Source organism: Ochotona princeps, chromosome 1 (genome assembly GCF_030435755.1).
Source record: "Ochotona princeps isolate mOchPri1 chromosome 1, mOchPri1.hap1, whole genome shotgun sequence".
NCBI lineage: Eukaryota > Metazoa > Chordata > Mammalia > Lagomorpha > Ochotonidae > Ochotona > Ochotona princeps.
The window spans coordinates 115,518,833-115,538,539 of record NC_080832.1 but is presented as its reverse complement, the minus strand read 5'-3'; the positions used below and the strand labels follow the sequence as shown (position 1 = coordinate 115,538,539).

The following is a 19,707-nucleotide window of genomic DNA, read 5'->3' as shown; positions in this document are numbered from 1 at the left end:
GAATTTCATCTAGAAAAAAGTTCAAGGGAGGAAGGTGGTCAGGTAACAATACCTGACAAGTGGAAGAAAAACTCACCAGCATCCAGGCCCAAAGATTAGGTAGGAGATGGAAATTATGCGGAATCAATTTCTCAGGCTTTGCCTAATGATGCTCTTCAAACAGAGCCGTCCAGTAGGCAAAACACAGCTCTGGGAGGACACAGTGGACTCTGTGTGGACCCTGGTGGACTCTGTCTTGGTTAAATAGCAGAGAGATTTCACCTCCTGGGGAGGGAGTACAGGATTCATCATCTAGGGTATGGGGAGTTCTCACTCCCTCCATGTGGGGGTGACAAGAGCCAGAATGTTGGGGATCCTGATAACGACAGCAGGTGGGCTGGACCAGGTACAAGAAGGAACGCTGTGTACAGGAAGCACTGAGGGAGGAGGCAAAGGGCTGCATGCTGGGGCAGGGGGCCTAGTCGGGGGCTTGTGGCCCCGCCGCATGAAGATGGCTTAGGGCTGAGAGCAGAAGGCCAAGGGACCCACAGCAATGGGGAGAGCTACAGGCTGTCACAGCCCACCTCTCCCCAAGCCCAGCCTTCCAGGGCCTCTGCTTTTTCCACTGCAACCCCCCTCGTCCCCAGCTCCCTGGACATTCAGGAGTCATACAATCAGCCAGAGAGTAGAAAAAATACCTTTTAATTAATTATCTGGAAGAACCCTTCATTTAGTGCAGGGTGTACGTTGTGTCGGAAATTAGGTACTGCCACACGGCTGAGGGGACACGTGCAAGAGGGAAGGTGGCGGCAAAGGGGAATGGTCCTCCACTGCCCAGACTCAAAACAGTGACACAGACGGACACGTGAAACCATGAGTGAAAGGGCCCTTCCCCGTCAGTCTCCTCTCAGTCCCTTCTTCAACAGCGAGTCCCAGAGTAGTCCCTAGAGGTGCCAGGGCATCTGGAAGTTCGGGGCGGGGAGTGGGGTGCAATGTGTGGCCTCGAAGTTATGCAGATGTTTCCGGGCCTGGCCAAGGGAAAGAAGCAGCACAGTAGGATGGGCAGTCATGTACGGAATGGCAGCAGTGAGACCCCCTCCCCACATGCCACCACTCGCTCCAGCAAAGCAACCACTCTCAATGCTAGCATGGTGTCCCTGGCCACTCAGACATCCTTCCCTGCGCCCCGATCCTGAGCTCACCAGAAACAAAGCCAGCTGCCGCCGTCCGTCAGCACTCATGTCCTCCCCTGTGGAGAGGGACACTCAAGCAGCTACACACACGACTGGGTGCCTGACCCTGTCCCCTCCCCCATCTTGGGCTGCAGGCTTACCCACGCTCCAGGGGAAGTCAGGCCCGTGTTCTGCCTGGTAGGAGCGGAGGACTGACAGACACCAGTCCTCTTCCACCTCCCATCGGCTGTAAACTGAGGCTGGTCAGGGAGAGAGAGCGGTGGGCCTGTCAGCAGCATGGCCCAGCCAGGCACCCACCCTGAAGTCGCAGCGATGCCCACTCACCTTCTTCCAGCTGCGAGGAGGCCTCCAGCCACTGCCTTACCACCCGAAGACCCTCCTCTGCCATCACACGTGGGTACCTGCAGAAGGAATGCCAAGTCCTCCTCCCTCCCCATCCCTTCACCTCAGCCCTCCCCTTGCTGGTGCCAGTGGGTCCGTGTACACCACCTCGGGTTCCCCTCTGCCTGCACTCACCGGTACTGCAGGAGCTTCAGCAGGAGGTCATTGCCACGGTTGGACATGATGTCCTCAGGCACCCTGGGGGTGGGAATGATTACCTTGGAGGCTGAGGAAGAAGGATCTGGATGCCTGAGTTTCCGGTGGGCAGGATCTGGGGAGCACTCACGTGGTGGTGATGATCTCATCCTTGGTTCTCCTGATCAGCAGCACGGGGCCCTGGTACCTTCGGAGAACAGAGTGATGAGGATGGAGGGCTTGGAGGGAGGGGGGATACAGGTGACGACCAACCTGTCCCCTCCCCGCCCTTTAGTCAACAGTGAGAGTCAGAACAAGTGGAAAAGTCTGGCTCTTGGGATGCCCCTGTTGTGTCAGGTAGTAATCCTTGGGTTTTCCAATCATGAGACCGTCCAGGGTCTCAGGGGACCTAGACAGGGCTGGGCAGAAGGGAAGTGCTGGTCCCTGGCCTGGGCTCACCTGCACAGCTGTTCCGCATTGTTTAAATTGAGATGCTGTCTCACAGTCCTGGTCACCAGGCCCCCTGTGGTGGGATAAAGGTGAGGAGACAGCAGAAGACGAAGTCCTTGCCAACACCCAGGTCCACACTGTCCATGGAGGGGGATACCTCCTACTTCTTGGCAACCCAGACCTCTTTCTTGCCCACCCACAGCAAAGAGAAGCACCTGTGCCTGGAACAGCTCCCAGGTGCAGCCCACCCTCCCCAGATGGGCAGCCTGGGAGCTGCACTCACTCCAGCTGTCCGGCATGACTTTCAAGGCCAGGGGCACGAGGTCATCAAAGGAGGCATCCAGGATCACAGCACTGATATCTGGGTAGGACATGGCTGCCCATGTGGCTGGCATCAAGACAAGGAAGAAGGATGAAGATTAGGAAGGTCTTCTGCTCGCCACTCCCAGCCAGCCTTGCCCCACTGACCCCCACACTGGCCCCATCCCTCCTACAATATCACTCCCGGTCTCTCCTGAGCCCCCATGTCCCTTGGCCAAGGCACCAGGCGCAGAGGATGGAGAGACGGCAGGCAGAGAAAGCACTCATCCCCCTGACCCCAGGACCCAACCTGCCTCTCCCGCTCACCATCAGGTACAAGGTAGAGGACACTCTCTCAGCTTCCTGTCTCAGGGATTCTACTTCTTCCCAATTCCCTGAGCCTCCACCCACTTTGGAGCCACCAGGGCCTTTCCCCATCTCTTTGAGAGCAGTGGGGGCAGGGGGAGAAGGGGCCTGAACACATCCACAGGGAGGGGTGGGAGGGTGGCTGGTACCAGTGAAGCCACCAATGGACCAGGCATAGATGACGATGTCCTGGGGCTGGAAGCCCAGGCGGTGAATGGCAAACTGGATGACCACATCCATGGCATTGGCCTCGTTCTGTGGGAATGGCACCCCCTGCAGGAAAGGGAGAGCAAGGACAGTAGTGGGTCAGAGCCCACATCAAAGGTAAGCTCACCTGCCACCCACCTCTGGTGGCAAGGACCCCTCCACTGGCCACGGAGATGGTCTGGGAAATGGTGGTGGGAGGGGCTGGGCTCTCGAAATGTTCACAGTAAGATGACCCTTCCCCTCCAGCAGCTCCTACACACACACACACACACACACACATTCTCTCTCTCTCCTTCTCTCTCTCTCTCTCTCTCTCTGTCTCTTAATGCTGCCTTCACAGGCCATAGGTGAGAAACTCCCAGAAAGGCACACATCCTCTCTTCCCTCCAGTGACTGACCAGAGCAGGCATACCTAATTCAGGAAATGGAGGGGATCCCTGAGGGGGGCTCACCGTGCTTCCAGCAAAGCCTGGATGATTCCAGCCCAGGACTGAGTATCCAGCTATAACAGAAGAGGAGGAGGGGCTGAGGGCCAGCAGCCCACCGGGCTCTCCTAAGCACCAGTGGGAGGAAGGGCAGAAGACATCCTCTGCTCCCCCGGGCTTAGAGGCAGGTGACTCCTGGCCTTTCCAGAATCTGGGAATGCCCTGAAAGTTCTGGAAGGGGGAGCTCTGTGACTGTGTATGGGTGTGCACATGTGTGTATGTGCTTGCATGTGTGTGTAGGAACTGAACAAAGAGCACAATACAGCCAGGACACCGCCCTGGGAAGGAATGTTGAGTTATCAAAGCACACAGGGAGTGGACTTTTCCCCAAAGGTCAGAGACTCCAACCTCACCCAGAGGAAGTGGAGATCAGGCCCAAGGGTAGCAGGTGGAAACTTTTCCATGCCAAGGGACAGAGTTAAGCGAGTGGCTGAACCAGGAGCTTACCTTCCAGGGGTGTAGAAACGCAGCCCACCTCATAGAATCCTGCATTTCCCTCGCAGCAGATCACCTACAAGGAGGTGGGAAGGAAGAGGTGGGTGGGCTGAGCCCAGGCCCGCTCTGGGGGTAGGAGAGGAGGGACGGGCTGCAGCCCTGCAGGACTTTGCAAGCAAGGGTACAAGGGCAACTTCCTGTCCTCTCTAAGGAGCAGAGCCCTCTCTCATGCCACAGGGTCCCGAGGAGAGAAGCCAGGTGACAGCAAAGGCTCAGCCCACTGGGCCTTGTGGTAGACAACCTGCTGCCGTAGCGCCAACTCTTCCTCAGGAGACCCCCGAGGCAGTTTTGCAGTCTCAGGTCTGTTTTCCTGTGATGTTGCTGTGGTGTGGGGTGCTAGTTTCCCTCGCCAGTTTCATGGTCAGATTAAACTTGAATTCAGTGGCAGCCTAAGCTCAAGCTCAGGAATGGCAGGACTGGGATGAATTTTCACAGTGGACAGGCAGAGCTAGGACTGGAACCGGGCTCCCCAGACTCCTTAGCGCTCTCTCCCAGGCTGTTTCAGGGAGGTGACTTTGGAGACAGAGTTCCTTGGCTTCAGCTACCAGCTCTGCTGCTTACTGTGTGACCTGGGAAAGTTACCCTGAGCCTTGGTTTTATCATCTAGGAAATAGGCTGATAGAAAATGTCCTCTCATGGAATTGCTGTGAAGATTGAACAGACATGCCTTGCACACAGTAAGGGCTGCCTCCTTGGGGACTATTAGGATGGCTATTTCTTAATCCCTGAATGTCAGCTCCTGCTTCTGCTTTTTCCCTGTCACACAGTTAATTCTACATCAAGAGGTTTTTAGGGTGCAGTCAGCAGGTGGCACTGCCCCCAATTGTAGTTCCACAAGGAAGGTGGTCCTATAAGACCAGCGTCCCCAGGACCTTGATCTCCTCCCCACAGCTCCACCTTCGGGCTCCCTCTCACCAGCTTCTGTCCTTGGGGCTCAGCTGTGCCCCGCCGGTCCACAAACATAGTGTCAATCTCGTTGCCATCACAGGCCAGCAGTTTCGCTCGGCGTCCGTTGCACTGAGTGGAGAGAGGTAATGGTCAGGTTGGGGGTGGGCAGCAGGCCACATCCCTGTGGGAGGCATGGCCAGCAGGGGTTCCGGGCAGGGGTTAGGTGGGGGCTTACCTCTTCCACCAGCCGGGCCTGGCCCTGCAGCAGCACAGGCATGAGGGCTTTCTGGAGCAAGTACACGGACCCCGGGTACAGCATGCGGCGCCCCAGGGTGTGAGCCACCAGGTAGCTGTGGGAAACGCAGGTTAGTGAGCCCCAAGCCCGGAGCGGGGCTGTGGGCACTCACATGCCCTGTGACCTGCCTCATGCTTCCCTTCCTCCCATGGCTTAATGGAAAATGACACATCCCAGGGTGGTGTTCTGCAGATTTCACACTTCAAGCTTCCTGAGCTAAACCCTAACAGGAGCTCCTCCATTTGCCCAGGATTATACCCTGAGCACCAGCAGGAAACATCCTAAGTCAACCATGCAGTGAATACACCTAACCTAGAGATTGTGTTCACGCAGCCCTCCGTGAGCTGGGAGCCAGCTGTTTCCTTGGGCAGTGTCGGTGGGTGGGGCGGAGCTGGGAGAGGCTCTGTGGGAGCTACAGGCGCTACCACTGTGGAGTGAGCCGCAACGGCATACTGTGGGCTGGGCAAAGAGCCAAACTCCAAAATGTACAGCATGCTTTCTACTCAGTGTGTATCCATTCCACAGCATCTCAAAGAGGAAGAATTAAGTCAAATAATCCAAAGTTGGGGACCACCTGTATGTAATTTTGAGAGCTTTATGAGATATTGTTTCCCATAATCAGTAAGAAAAAATCAAAGTTCTTAGAATCAAGTCTGACTCTCTGAATCTGTGTAATGACAACTTATTAAAGGTATTCAAATAAATGCTTGGAAAAATAATGGCTGTTGGTCCCCACGCGATGGCCTAGTGGCTGAAGTCTTCACCTTGAATGTGCCAGGATCCCATATGGGCGCCGGTTCTAATCCTGGGAGCCCCTCTTCCCATCTAGCTCTCTACTTGTAGCCTGGGAAAGCAATCGAGGATGGCCTTAGGACCCTGCACCCACATGGGAGACCTGGATGCAGCTCTAGGGTCCTGGTTTCAGATTGATGCAGCTCTGGCTTTTGCCATCACTTGGGGAGTTAATCATTGGACGGAAGATCTTCCTCTCTGTCTTTCCTCCTCTCTGTATATCTGACTTTGCAATAAAAAATTAAAAAATAAATCTTTAAAATATTTAAAAAAATAATAATGGCTGTTAAATTCACTATAGTGATTTCAGGGTTCACTAACAGGTAGAGCCCCTTAGTGTCAAAGGGACCAGACCAGACCCCACGATGCTGGGGCAGGGAACAGGCTATTTCATTCACTGTGTTATTCACTGTGTTATACTAGGGTAAGCATTACACCAAGGAGGGGATGAATAGATCCTGAACACATATACAAAGCTAGACAGATGACATGTGGCAAGCGGCGTGCCTGAAAAACGATGACTGGCCACTTCATTTAATCCTGAAGTGGAACTTGCGCCAGGATGCTGTGCTACCCTCTGCAGCATCCCCTTCAAAACCTCCAATCCGCCCTGCTCCTCTGCCCAGCCTACAAACTCAGCAGGCAACCTCAAAGACCACCCTCTTCCTTGGTAGCCTTGAACCTGCCTCTTAACTCCCAGCAACCACTGGGAAGAACCATTGTTACTGCTTCTGATAACACCGGCAGCCTGCCTAAGATTCACTCAGACTTTCATGGTGTGGTCTCAAACACCACAGCAGCAGAAGCCCTTCCAGGGTGTGATCCCATTGAATCTCCTCAACAACCCTATACGGCAGGCACTCACAGATGGAGAAACTGAGGTACAGAAGGGCAAAGAGGGGGATTACAATGGAGGAGTAAGGGGGCAGGATGGGTGCACTGCTGTGCCCTGAATCCTGCTCCCCCTCCACACCTCTGCTGCTCCCCCAGCTGCACTGACAGGGCCAGGGCAGCGGGCAGCACTGTGCTCCCATCCCAGACCTCCAGGTGTGACCTGTGAGACCCAGAGCCTCGCTGACTCTCACAAAGGACATACACAAACCCTGGGTGCACGAGGTCCCATAAACGACAGCTTATCTAACAATGGTGTGCCCAGGGCCCCAGTGTGCCTCCGTGCTGCTGTTTCCCACCTGGTGATCTGACAAGGCAGTTTCTTAACACGGTTGAGAAGGGTGTCTGCTGCCCCCCTGTGCAGGGGTTCTGGGCGAAGCAGCGCCACACCCCGGCGGGAGGGGCCCCCTCGAGACTCCTTCCTGAAGAAGCAGAGCAGGATAGATTAGGAGCAGCAAGTGGGGTGCCCAAGCTCCAAAGAGGGTGTTGCCACAAGGCAGGCAGGGGACCTGAGAGAGGATGATGGTGGGTGAGGTGGAAGGGGTGGGGGGGGCGCAGAGCAAAAGCACCGGGCTCACCGGCTGCTGGGCTCTTCCCAGTGGAAGTCGACTGGCCAGCTCCTGAAGTCAAAGTTGTAGTTGGCGAGCTGCCTCTGCAGGGGGAGAGGAGGCCAGGACAAGAAAGAGGAGGTAAGGAGAAAGAGGACCAAGAGCCAACAGCGGGCCCTCCCAGCCACCCTCAATGCCACTGTCCCTGGGGGGCCTAGGATGACCATGCAGAATACCTGCTGGTTCTTGGCTAGTAAGCTCTCACATCAGGCAAGATGGGATGCTGCATGAGGTACCAGGCCTGGCCTGCCCTGCTCTCCTCTGGACCAAGGACCTAATGCTCCTTCCAAAACCCCAAGACAGGAGATAGGCATTCAACACAGCCTGAGACGCCGCTTCGACACTTATACCCCAAGCCAGAGGGCCTGATTTGACCTGTGGCTCCTCCACTTCCCATTCAGCTTTTTGCTGACGTGCACTGTGGGATGTGGCAGATGATGGTTCAAATGCCAGGGCCCCTGCCACCCACATGGGAGACCAGGACTGAGTTCCCAGCTCCTGGCTTTCACCTGGCTGTTGCAGGCATTTGGGGAGTAAACCAGTGGATGGAATATCTCTGTTTATCTTTCTCTATTTGTTAATCAAAATAAAAATAAATAAAAATTATTTTAACCTGTTGAAAGATAGACTATGGAGCTAGCGCTTTGGCTCAATCGCTTGCTTAATCCTCCACTTCCAGTGTCAACATCTCATACAGGCACCAGTTTGTACCCAGCAGCTCTACTTCCCATCCAGCTGCCTGCTTATGGCCTGGGAAAGCAGCAGAGGATGGCCCAAGTCTTGGGATCCTACATCCATGTGGGAGACCTGGAGAAGGTCCCCTGGCTCCTGGCTTCAGATCAGCTCAGCTCCAACCATTGCAGCCAGTTGGGGAATGAACCAGTGAATGGAAGAGCTTTCTCTTCTGTCTCTCCTCTCCATAAATCTGATCTGCCTTCCCAATAAAAAGATATCAATCTTTAAAAAAGAGGCAGAATACTAAGTATGGCATAGCTCAGTATATACACACATGAGGATATATATATATCTTTGAAAGTTTGTATCTTTTAATTTTTTAAAGATTTTATTTTATTTTTATTTGAAAGTATATACAGAGAGGAGAGACAGAGAAGAAGATCTTCCATACAATGGTTCACTCCCCAAGCGGCCTCAATGCCTGGAGCTGAGCCGATCCGAAGCCGGGCGCCAGGAGCTTCTTCTGGGTCTCCCACTCAGATGCAGGTTCCCAAGGGTTTGGGCCGTCCTCAGTTGCTTTCCCAGGCCACAAACAGGGAGCTGGATGGGAAGCGGGGCTGCCAGGATTAGAACCGGTGCCTGTATGGGATCCTGGCACATGCAAGGTGAGGACTTTATCCATTAGGTGACTGCACTGGGCCCATTTTTTTTTTTTTTTTTTAAGATTCACTTCTTTATTTGCAAAGCTGAGTTACAGGGCCCGGCGGCGTAGCCTAACGGCTAAAGTCCTCGCCTTGAACGCCCCGGGATCCCATATGGGCGCCGGTTCCAATCCTGGCAGCTCCACTTCCCATCCAGCTCCCTGCTTGTGGCCTGGGAAAGCAGTTGAGGACGGCCCAATGCATTGGGACCCTGCACCCGTCTGGGAGACCTGGAAGGGGTTCCTGGTTCCCGGCTTCGGATCGGCGTGCACCAACCCGTTGCGGCTCACTTGGGGAGTGAAACATCGGGTGGAAGATCTTCTTCTCTGTCTCTCCTCCTCTCTGTATATCCGGCGTTCCAATAATAATAAAATCTTTAAAAAAAAAAAAGCTGAGTTACAGAGAGAGAGGCAGCAAAAGACAAAGAGCTCTCCCATCTACTGGTTCACTACCCAAAAGGCCACACTAGCTTGGGCTGGGCCAGGCTAAAACCAGGAGCCTGGAACTCTTACCAGGTCTCCCATGTGGGTGGCAGAAGCCCAAGTACTCAGGTCACCTTCCTCTGCTTTCCCAGGCACATCAGCAGAGAGCCGGATTGGAAGCAAAGTACACAAGGCGGCACCCATTTGGCTTGCAGGCGTCAGCTAAACCCACTGCACCGTGATGTCAGACCCAGTAAATGTAATGTTTGAGAAAACCTGAGCCTGACTCTCCCCTAGGAGGTGTGGCTGGAGGTGTTTCTGAGCCCCCGGGGGAGGGGCTGCTTGGGCCATGTCCCTTTCCCTGCCCACATCACTTACACTGTGCTGCCCTAGGGGCTCAGAAATCCCCCAGCAGATCCCGCTGCCAGGGTTGAGCAGCTGGAGGGAAGTCGCAGCCTCAGTGGCTTCTTTGTTGGCTGGGGGTCTCCTCTCAAACCAATCCCCCTTGGACTACTCCGTCCTCACGGCCACTGTTGTCTGTCAGCTCCCAGGGCCACATTGGCCATCCTCCTCACGCTCTGCTGTATCCTCTCCCCTCTCCCCCATCTCAGGGCTCCCGGCATGCTCTATTTTGAGGATAGCTTTTTACATTTCTGCTGAGAGGAATTTTTTTTTACATTTTTGAAAAATAACTAGAAGCAAAAATGCACAAAAATGTACATGACAAGACAGAACAAAATGAGGGAAAGTAGACCTCAGCCAGGCTTCTAAACCTGGATCCAGGCTCAGCTGCTTCCTGGCTCCGTGGCTCTGCGTGGGCCACTTCACCTAGCCTTCTCCCTCTGCCTCCTCAGAGGTATTCATAAGCTAATAATGCTGTGAGGTTGGACAGGATAGGGCGTGACAATGCCTCCAACAGTGGAATCTTTAGTTCCCTAAACCAGGGCGCTGAGCACCCAGGAATGTGGCCACCACTGTCACAGCTGTTTGATCTCAGCCCCACCTCCTCGTGGCAGGAAATGGTTTTATGGGTCCCCCAAGCTCCTATTCAAAGATAATGACCCTCCAGCACCAGCCGGACTGGCACAGCTCCAAGGACACAGTGCCCTGGCTCTGCTACCTCCTGGCACCATACTGTGTTCTCAGGCCCAGGAGTGGACATACCTGTCCATCTTGTCCCATCCCCACACATAGCTGGCATGGTGCTCGGTGCACACCACCAAAGCAAACATTTACAGAACCAAGCTGCCACAGGAAACAGCCACAGAAAACTGAATTCTAAGAAACACTGTAACGTCTGAGGGATGTGTAGAACACTCCTCTGTTGGGGAGGAGATCTTTCTAGAACAATATTTTATTAGACATGCTATGCAGGAAAAATGCCTTGGGTGGACAGTGCACAAATGAGGGGAAAAGGTGTAAGACAATGGGTGAGCAGAAACCCAGTGTGGGGTTGGTACACCCGCACCTGCTGGTCCTGGCACAAGCTGGGGCTGCTGGGTGATATGTGTATGTGGGGAGGGGGGCAGCGGCTGAGGAAGCTGCCAGTACAGGTGATGTCTGGTGCGTTTTCTGGAACTTCTCACCTTGTTTTCTGCTGACTGGTTGCGATGTGTGGCTTCCAAGATTGTGATGAACTGACGATATTGGGGGTTGGTCCAGCGGCCAATGCCTGGGACAGACAGAATAAGAAACAGTGTTAGGGAAACCAAAGACAACACTGGGAGGTGGGACGCGGGAAGAACATGAGGCGCTCAAAGCAAGAGGAAGGGGAAGCGAGGGCTGAGGAGGTGAGGAAACTCCCTCCCTCCAGGCTCAGCTTCTGGCTTCGGGCTTCTTCCCTTTCTGCCTGGCTCTCCCGCTGGCTGCAATCCAGACCACCAAGCTTTCACCTTTCACCAGGGTCGTCATCAGTGGCAAACACCATCACACAGCCTCACTGCTCGCCCAGCCCCCGCTCGCAAGGGAGTTCTCTGCACACTGCCTATTTTAAGCCCCAGCCACCAGGTTTCAGTCTCCTGCCCATGTCCATAATTGTTTCCTCGCCCAATCCCAGCACCCTGCCTCCCTCTCCCTTCTGTTTAGCTGCCCACTCAGACGCCTCCCTGTCCCTTGGGATTCCTACTGTCTCTGCTTCCTGAGCCCACCCTTGCCTCCTTCCAATTCCTGAACTACTCCTATCCTGCCCCCTTCTCTATCTGGAACCTGCTTTTCTCTTGGTTCACAGCTAGGGAAGGCATCCACTCCCCCTTCACTATTAAGGAGTCTCAAATCCCAGCTTCTCTCCTGACCTGGCAGGTGTCTTTTGCTAGGCAGCTTCCCACCCATGCGAGATCCAGCATGAAACGAGGCACCCAGCCCTTGGTACTCAGAAGGCTGGCGTTTCACGTATGTATAGATGTGTGTGTAGGGTGGGTGGTTAGAGGGAGCCGGGCAGAGACAATGAACAAGTAAACAAGAAAATAGAGTGGAACAGAGATACAAGAAAAATAAAACCAGGATGGACTAGAATTTTACACATAGTGTCCTAAAATAATCTGATCACGAGAGAAAGAAGCAAGCTGCAAAATGATTTGTATGGGACCAGCACTGTGTGTTAAAGCCACTACTTGCACCATTGGCATCCCATATGAGCACCAGTTCGAGACCTTGCTGCTTCACTTTCTTTTTTTTTTTTTTTAAGATTTATTCATTTTATTACAGCCAGATATACACAGAGCAGGAGAGAAAGAGAGGAAGATCCTCCGTCCAATGATTCACTCCCCAAGTGAGCCGCAACGGGCCGGTGCGCGCCGATCCGAAGCCGGGAACCAGGAACCTCTTCCGGGTCCCCACGCGGGTGCAGTGTCCCAATGCATTGGGCCGTCCTCAACTGCTTTCCCAGGCCACAAGCAGGGAGCTGGATGGGAAGTGGAGCTGCCGGGATTAGAACCGGCGCCCACATGGGATCCCGGGGCTCTCAAGGCGAGGACTTTTAGCTGTTAGGCCACGCCACCGGGCCCGCTGCTCCACTTTCAATCCAGCTCCTTGTTAACATGCCTGCAAAAGCAGCAGAAGATGGTCCAAGTACTCGGGCACTTGTAACCCAAATGTTTTAAGCCCTCATCTATTTTCCTGCTCAACCTATGGCTTTCTTCTTTTTATTTGTTGAACTCTATTTATTAGGTACATTAAACATGATTTCTTAATTTTTTTTTAATGGGCCAGGAAAAAACCCAGAGCAGATGACAATGGTTACTCTTGGGAAGAGGAACATGGGACTGGGAGGAGTTCCGGACAAGCGTGTCTATATTAGTTACATGTGTACTTATCAACGGTGTCCAAAAGCTTTATCAGCCGAGGGACTGACTGCCTGGCTTTACGATGGAGACATGCCAGGCAGGGGGACACTCAGGCAGATGGTCCTCATACATGGCAGATGGGGACCACCTCACACAGGAAGGCCAGTGCCCTCTCAATGCTTTTGTATTTTACTAACCAAAAATACTTGAAAATCAGTTTAGCTCCTTTTAAGTATTTTGTTTTCTGGCATTTTCTTATATATCAAAAATAAATAAAATAAATGAAGACAAAACTGTGCTGTGGGAGATATTCCTAGATGGGGGGCATGGAGGGCCTCTCTCTGAGGAGGGAGAGAAACCCTTGGACACAAGACCTTTATCTGCCTATACCCCAGCCCCCCATCCTCTTTCCTATCACCCCTAACCTGGCTGCCCTCACTGCATCACTGGCAACAATGACCTGTTTTACCATTTTATGGGTTTTTTTTTTTAAAGATTTATCTATTTTTACAGGAAAGGCAGATTTACAGAGAGAAGAAGAGACAGAAAGATCCTCCATCTGCTGGCTCACTCCCCAAGTGGCTGCAACAGCTGGAGCTGAGCTGATCTGAAGCCAGGAGCCCAGAGCTCCACTGTGCCACAAGCAGGGAGCTGGAAGGGAAGTGGAGCAGGTGTGACACAAACCAGTGCCCACATGGGATCCTGGTGCAAGCAAGGAGGGGACCCTAGTCACTAGGCTACTGCACCACACCCCGTTTTATGTTTTTAATGGTAAGATACAACACATGTACCTAAAACATATATCTGTTGCCTTCATAAAATGCAAAGCCCACGCTTATGTGACTGTCAGGGCAAGAAGGAGAACATGGCCACTTCCCACCATGGGTCTTCCCTGTCCTACACACCTCCTGCAGGTTACTCAGCTCCATGCCCTCTTTTCCTCAGTGTTTTACTGCAAGCAGAGCATCCCCTTGGAATTCTATGGAACTGAAAACAAACTACACAGGTCATTTTGTGGCTAGTTCTTCAGCAGGAAATGCATTGAGATACACTGCATAACTATGGTTCACCTGCATAGCTGTGTACTGCTCTGCTACCCAACCAGACCACCCACTGTGTTTATTCATCCTCTGACCCAAACCCTTTGAAGGAAAGGTCATACTTGAGACCATTCTCAGTTATTCCTCTTCAAAGTTGGCCACCAATTTGTATCTACAGAGGAAAGTACTTACTAGTCACCCAGGGAGGGCCAGAACCACACCAGGCACCCTGTCCACCTACCTCGGAGGCAGGCCACACCTGCCAGTAGCAGCAGCAACGTCCCAGCATAGTGAGAAAATGGCACCACTTTGGATAAACTCAAGTAACCTGGAGGGGAGAGAGATGCTCTAAGAAGCACTCCACGGTGTCCCTCCGCTGCTTCTCCTCGTGCAATCCCAACCTCCACCCCAGACCCTCCCTGACAGAAGAGGGAAGCCAAGCTGACCTGACTGGTCCCCTTCCTCTTTAGGGACCTGCCCGGATCCTGCCCCCAGCACCTGGGAAACCACACTGACCTTTCCTGTACAAGTAGAAGAAGGCGAAGGGAGAGGAGTAGTAAGAGATGGACCAGAAGACGGAAGCCTGCGGCAGAGAAGCAGGGACAGGCAGTCAGTACACATGGACACGTGTGTACACACACACACACACACACAGGCACACACACTGCTGTGTCATTTGCAGGCCTGGGCTCTGAGCAAGGTGCGTAATTTGAGGAACATCCTATTGAACATCTGCTCTGTGCCAGCATGATACACACGGTGGGTGCTGGGTATTGGTGGATGCATTACATGTCAGGAGCTAATGGGCTGGGAAAACAAGATACAAACTCTATTTTCTTCCTCTAATCATCTCTAATCACACTTAAAAGGCCAGTCTCTGTTGACCTGGGTTAACCCAGCCCCTTCAAGCAGCCTTGCTCAGCTCAGCCCCTGCTCTGGTCCCCAAAGAGATGCACAAACGTCACCGCAGGAGCCCTGCCAGCGAGAACAGCTGCCTCTTTAGCCAGAGAGGTTAGTTGCCAGGCAGGACAGGTCACCGGAGACTGCAGGACTTAGTGCCTGCAGATGGCCCCAAGAGTAAACATGTTTTGTGCAAGGCCCAGGAGGCCCCAGGAAAGCAGTTCTACATACCCAAGGGAGCAGCAAGAATGTGTGCTTGACAGCTTGTGTGTGTGTGTTGCAGAAGTCTGCAGAGCCAGAGAAGCCCCCACTCCTCAGGGCACTGCCTTCTCCCAGGCTGGGGAGGAGGAAGCTCAAGAGGGCAGCTGGGCCTCAAAGGATGCAGCGAGTCCCAGATGCCAGGGCAGACGTACCAGTGCCAGGATGCTGTCGGCATGCTTCTCCAGGGCACGGGGCTGATAGTACGTATCCTGTCCAAACAGATGGCCGGGTCAGGACTCGGCCCACCCACAGGGCTGTCCCCCTCCCTTCGCACCTTATGGGTATCCTCGGGTTCTAGCCTCCTGTAGCTCTCTTTCTGGGGGCATCCCTGGCACCCTGGAAGTCCCTCTCGTGCACCCTGCCGTGGGGGCTGGGTTTCCCACCCTTGTCCATGAAAACACATTCGGGATGCCTAATAGGGAAGCAAAAGTGAAAGCACCATGGAACGACTTTCTCTGCTTTTCCACAAGCCATTTTCTATGGTTGTGTATGTATAGGGAGAGAGGTTTAGAACAAAGACACTGACAGAAATAAGAGCAGGTTAATTAAGTTAGAGAATGTGCTTCCATTCGTAGGCATTGGAAACATAATTTGAAGCTGCCAATAGGAAAAAAAAAAAAGGAAAGAATACTAAGAATACTTAGGGGAACAGCCTATCCCCACCCACACCCCAGTTTTCATTAATGCAATGACTCCTGGGGGTCTCCATGCCAGGTTTGGGAGAGTGAGAAGGCGGGTGCAGAAGTACATGAGATGTTCAACTCATTTTGAAATGCAATGCCGGGGTGACGGGAAGAGAAAAAAGCCGGAGCCGGGGGAGGTACCAGGAGACTCCGAGGAAAACAGTGGAAGTTGGAAGGCAAAATCCACCAGCTCCCCGGATCCGTCTAAGATCTCTCCAGGACTTGGGACTCAGTTGGGACCAGCAAGAACCATGACAGGCAGGAAGGGGGGACTCGGAAACACGAAAGGACTGGCAGTCGGAATGGGAAAGCGGCGTTCACAAGGGAGCTGGCCACTCCACAGGCAGAACTTGAAGCTACGGAGCACCGACAGCGCAGACTTTTCCAAGTGCCTTGACAAGCAGCCTCCCCTCGTTTCCAGTAATGGGCGCTTCTAGGGAGCAAAGGCCGTAAAGGGTTTGGGCCGTACCATGTTCTTAGCCAGGGGGGCACTCGACTCACCCAGGAGCTGGCAGGGGGGTTAGTGACTGAAGTTGGAGTCTCGGGGACGTTGGACGGGGCCCTTTCCGAGTCCCTCTCCCGGTAGATTTTGTAGAGCCGGGGGCCGAGGACGCAGCTCAGCAGCTTCGCCATGGCCCCGGCTCGGGCCGCTGCTCTCCCAGCAGCAGGTCCCCCTGCCGGCCCCGCCCTCCTCCGCCTCGGAGGGGTTGCGTGCGCTTGACGTCAGCACGCAGCGGCCCCGCCTCGAGGCGAGCGGAGACTCTTACGACGGCAGCCTGCAGTTGGGCCTACGGGTGCGGCCGTGGTCAGAAATTAGTGGAAAGCGTTCAGAACTCAGAGAGTTAAGCAAACTGTCACGCATGGTTCAATCGTTTTTCTCCTCTTCCTTAGTATTGGAAGACTCCAGAGCCAGAGTGGAAACGCTGGGTCAAATTAGGAGTATTTAGCAAGAGCTGAGGAAAAAAAACGGTATCGAGAATGTACCTAATGAAAGGCATGCGAGATGTTTTGGGGAAAGCTATAAAAAGTTCCCCAAAGGGAAAACGAAGGCTCGATTAAGTGGAGAGCTACGCCATGATCGTGGAAAGGGAAAACCAGAATTATTAAGATGAATGGAAAACTGGCTAAATGAAAATGATCACTTATAAATGTGGACAAATCTCAAAACAAATCTCATGCAAAGTGAGAAAAAAAGCCACACATGGTTACACAGAATATGATAACGCTGCATAAAATTCAAAACCACGTGAAATTTAATAATAAAACAAGTAGAGGAGAACTAGCAAATTTAGAAGAGTGGATACTCAATGTAGAGGGTCTTTGAAGTGGTAATATGCTGTTTCTTAATACCTGAAAGGCTTGTATTTGTTTTTTTTTTTTTTTTGTACCATATGCCTATGTAACATAAACTTTTGCTTTTCACTGTAGTAGACACGTGTATGGAAAAGTGCTCCGGGGCCCATTGCAAAGGCTTAATGGCTAAATCCTCACCTTGCAAGTGCCAGGATCCCAAATGGGCATGGGTTTCTATTGTGAAGAGACAGAAACGATCAAGGGTGTGTCAGTTTTCCCAACCCTAAATGTTCAACTGCTTTTTAAAAACATTTTTTTATTTATTTGAAAGGTAGGGAGAGAGATCTTCCATCTGATGTATCACCCTGCCCACAAATGCCTATAAAGACCAGGAATGGGTCAGGCTGAAACCTGGAGCCTGCAGCTCCATCTAGATCTCCCATATGGTGGTAAGGGTTCAAATACTTCAGCCGGGTCCGGCACCATGGCCTAGTGGCTAAAGTCCTCGCCTTGAACGCGCCAAGATCCCATATGGACGCCGGTTCTAATCCTGGCAGCTCCACTTCCATTCCAGCTACCTGTCTGTGGCCTGGGAAAGCAGTTGAGGACGGCTCAAAGCCTTGGAACCCTGCACCCATATGGGAGACCTGGAAAGGTCTGGACTCCTGGCTTCGGATTGGCTCAGTTCCAGCCGTTGTGGTCATTTGTGGAGTGAATCATTGGATGGACGATCTTCCTCTCTGTCTCCTCCTCTCTGTATAACTGACTTTGCAACAAAAATAAGTAAATACTTAAAAAAAAAAAAAAAGCAAAAAAACAAAAAACAAGAAGCGAAGTATCTGGGCCCAAGGTGGTAGCCTAGTGGCAAAAGTCCTTGCCTTGCATGCCCTGGGGTCCCACATAGGAGCTGATTTGTGTTTCAGCTGCTCCATTTCCCTTCCAGCTCTTGATTGTGGCCTGGGAAAGCAGAGAAGGATGGTTCAAGACCTTGGGACACTGCAACAATGTGGGAGACCCAGAAGAAGCTCCCGGCACCCAGCTTCAGATCGGATCAACTCCTGCTGTCATAGTCATTTGGGGAATGAACCAGCGGATGGAAGAGTTTTGTCTTTCCTCTCTGTAAATTCCATAAATCTAATCTACCTTTCCAATAAAAATTAGTAAATCTTAAAAAAAATAATAAGAAGAATCACACCCATCCAATCCATCCATGTAATCGGCACTCAGATCAAGAGCAGATCATGGAGTCAGTTTTGGGTGCAGCAGTAAAAACACATTCATGGCCCAGCGCAATAGTGTAACGGCTAAAGCCCTTGCTTTGAACACACCAGGATTCCATATGGGCACCGGTTCTAATCCCAGAGGCCCCACTTCCCACCCAGCTCCCTGCTTGTGACCTGGGAAAGCAGTCAAGGACGGCTCAAAGCCTTGGGACCCTGCACCTGCGTGGGAGACCTGGAAGATTCTCCTGGCTCCTGATTTCGGATTGGATTAGCTCCAGCTGTTTTGGTCACCTGGGGAGTGAACAATCAGAAGACCTTTCTTTGTGTATCTCCTTCTCTCTGTAGAGCTGCCTTTCAAAAAAAAAAAAAAAGCATCTTAAAAAAATAAATAAAAAATACAGAAGTCTTTCAGGGGCAGAAAAATAAACCAGTGAATACTCAGGTCACCTGCTATCCTTCTCCTTGAGTAGTAAGTTAATACAGTCATCAAGTGTTCTGAAATATCTGTGCTGGGCGACTTTAGGGAAAATCATTCTAATTCATTTATGGAGCACTGACCAGATTTGCGACTTTATGTATGGGTTCTATGGAGACCAACATGAAGACTTGCCAGACACAGTTGGTGCTGTGGCATAGTAACCTAAACATCTGCTTGTGGCACCAGCATCCCAAATAGGCTCCTGTTTGAGTCCAGGCTGCTCCACTTCCTATCTGGGCCCCTGCTTATGGCTTGGGAAAGCAACAGATGATGGTTTAAGTGCTTGACCCCCTGGGCCCACGTCGAGACTTGGAGGAAACACCAGGCTCCTGGGTTCAGATTGGCTCATTTCTTGCCAAGCAGTCACTTGGGGAGTGAAGCAGAGTGTGAAAGACCTGTCTCTCATTCTCTATGTAGCACTGCCTTAAACAAAAACAAAACAAAGCAAACAAAACAAAAGGCAGATTGCTAGAGGTTGAAAAGAGACTACAGAATATACTTCCAGGTGAGCATGTCAGAATCCTTCTACACAGCCTTCTTAGTGTGAAAAATCTTGATCCAATCCTTCAGCTCATGTGGAGTCAGATGGGTTAGGAGGTCACCGTTTTGTTTGTTTGTTTGTTTTTAAGATTTGTGTTCTGGGCCTGGCGGCATGGCCTAGTGGTTAAAGTCCGTGCCTTGAACGCGCCCAGATCCCATATGGGCACCAGTTCTAATCCCGGCAGCCCCACTTCCCATCCAGTTCCCTGCTTGTGGCCTGGAAAAGCAGATGAGGATGGCCCAAAGATTTGGGAGCCTGCACCTGCCTGGGACACCCGGAAGAGGTTCCTGGTTCCTGGCTTCGGATCAGCACAGCACCAGCCGTTGCGATCACTTCGGGAGTGAATCATCAGACGGAAGATCTTTCTCTCTGTCTCTCCTCCTCTCTGTATATCTGACTTTCCAATAAAAATAAATAGATCTTTAAAAAAAAAAAAGATTTGTGTTGCAAGGCTTTGAGCCGTCCTCAACTGCTTTCCCAGGTCACAAGCAGGGAGCTGGATGGGAAGTGGGGCCATTGGGATTCAAACTGGTGCTCATATGGGATCCCGACGCGTGCGTGCATGGTGAGGACTTCAGGGCCTTTTTTTTTTTTTTTTTTTTTTTTTAAGACTCAACTATTTACTTGAAGGAGTTTCAGAAAAGGAGGGAGAGAGAGATCTTCCATCTGTTGGTTCACTCCCAAGATGACCACAGTAGCTGGAGCTGGTCCAACCTGAAACCAGGAGTCAAGAGCTTCCTCTGT

The 19,707-nt window shown here is 52.2% G+C and overlaps 1 protein-coding gene across 3 annotated transcripts; it reads right to left on the bottom strand.

Annotated features, from left to right (window-relative positions):
* Positions 1-665: 665 nt before the first annotated feature.
* Positions 666-16,138, bottom strand: ABHD16A (abhydrolase domain containing 16A, phospholipase). 3 transcript variants are annotated; one of them, XM_058665479.1, is made up of 20 exons: positions 15,930-16,138; positions 14,898-14,954; positions 14,101-14,167; positions 13,826-13,912; positions 10,850-10,935; positions 7,436-7,509; positions 7,157-7,279; positions 5,115-5,229; positions 4,907-5,008; positions 3,944-4,007; positions 3,464-3,513; positions 2,954-3,077; positions 2,422-2,526; positions 2,148-2,211; positions 1,840-1,896; positions 1,689-1,751; positions 1,497-1,573; positions 1,313-1,411; positions 1,165-1,228; positions 666-1,007 (listed from the first exon to the last, which is right to left on the bottom strand). In XM_058665479.1, the coding sequence occupies exons 1-20, from the start codon at positions 16,059-16,061 to the stop codon at positions 899-901; spliced, it is 1,719 nt and encodes a 572-aa protein (XP_058521462.1). In that variant the 5' UTR covers positions 16,062-16,138; the 3' UTR covers positions 666-898. The 3 variants fall into 3 exon arrangements, with proteins under 3 accessions (XP_058521462.1, XP_004598762.1, XP_058521455.1); XM_004598705.4 differs by having other exon boundaries at positions 1,182-1,228; positions 15,930-16,137; XM_058665472.1 differs by lacking the exon at positions 14,101-14,167 and having other exon boundaries at positions 1,182-1,228; positions 15,930-15,991.
* Positions 16,139-19,707: the final 3,569 nt, after the last annotated feature.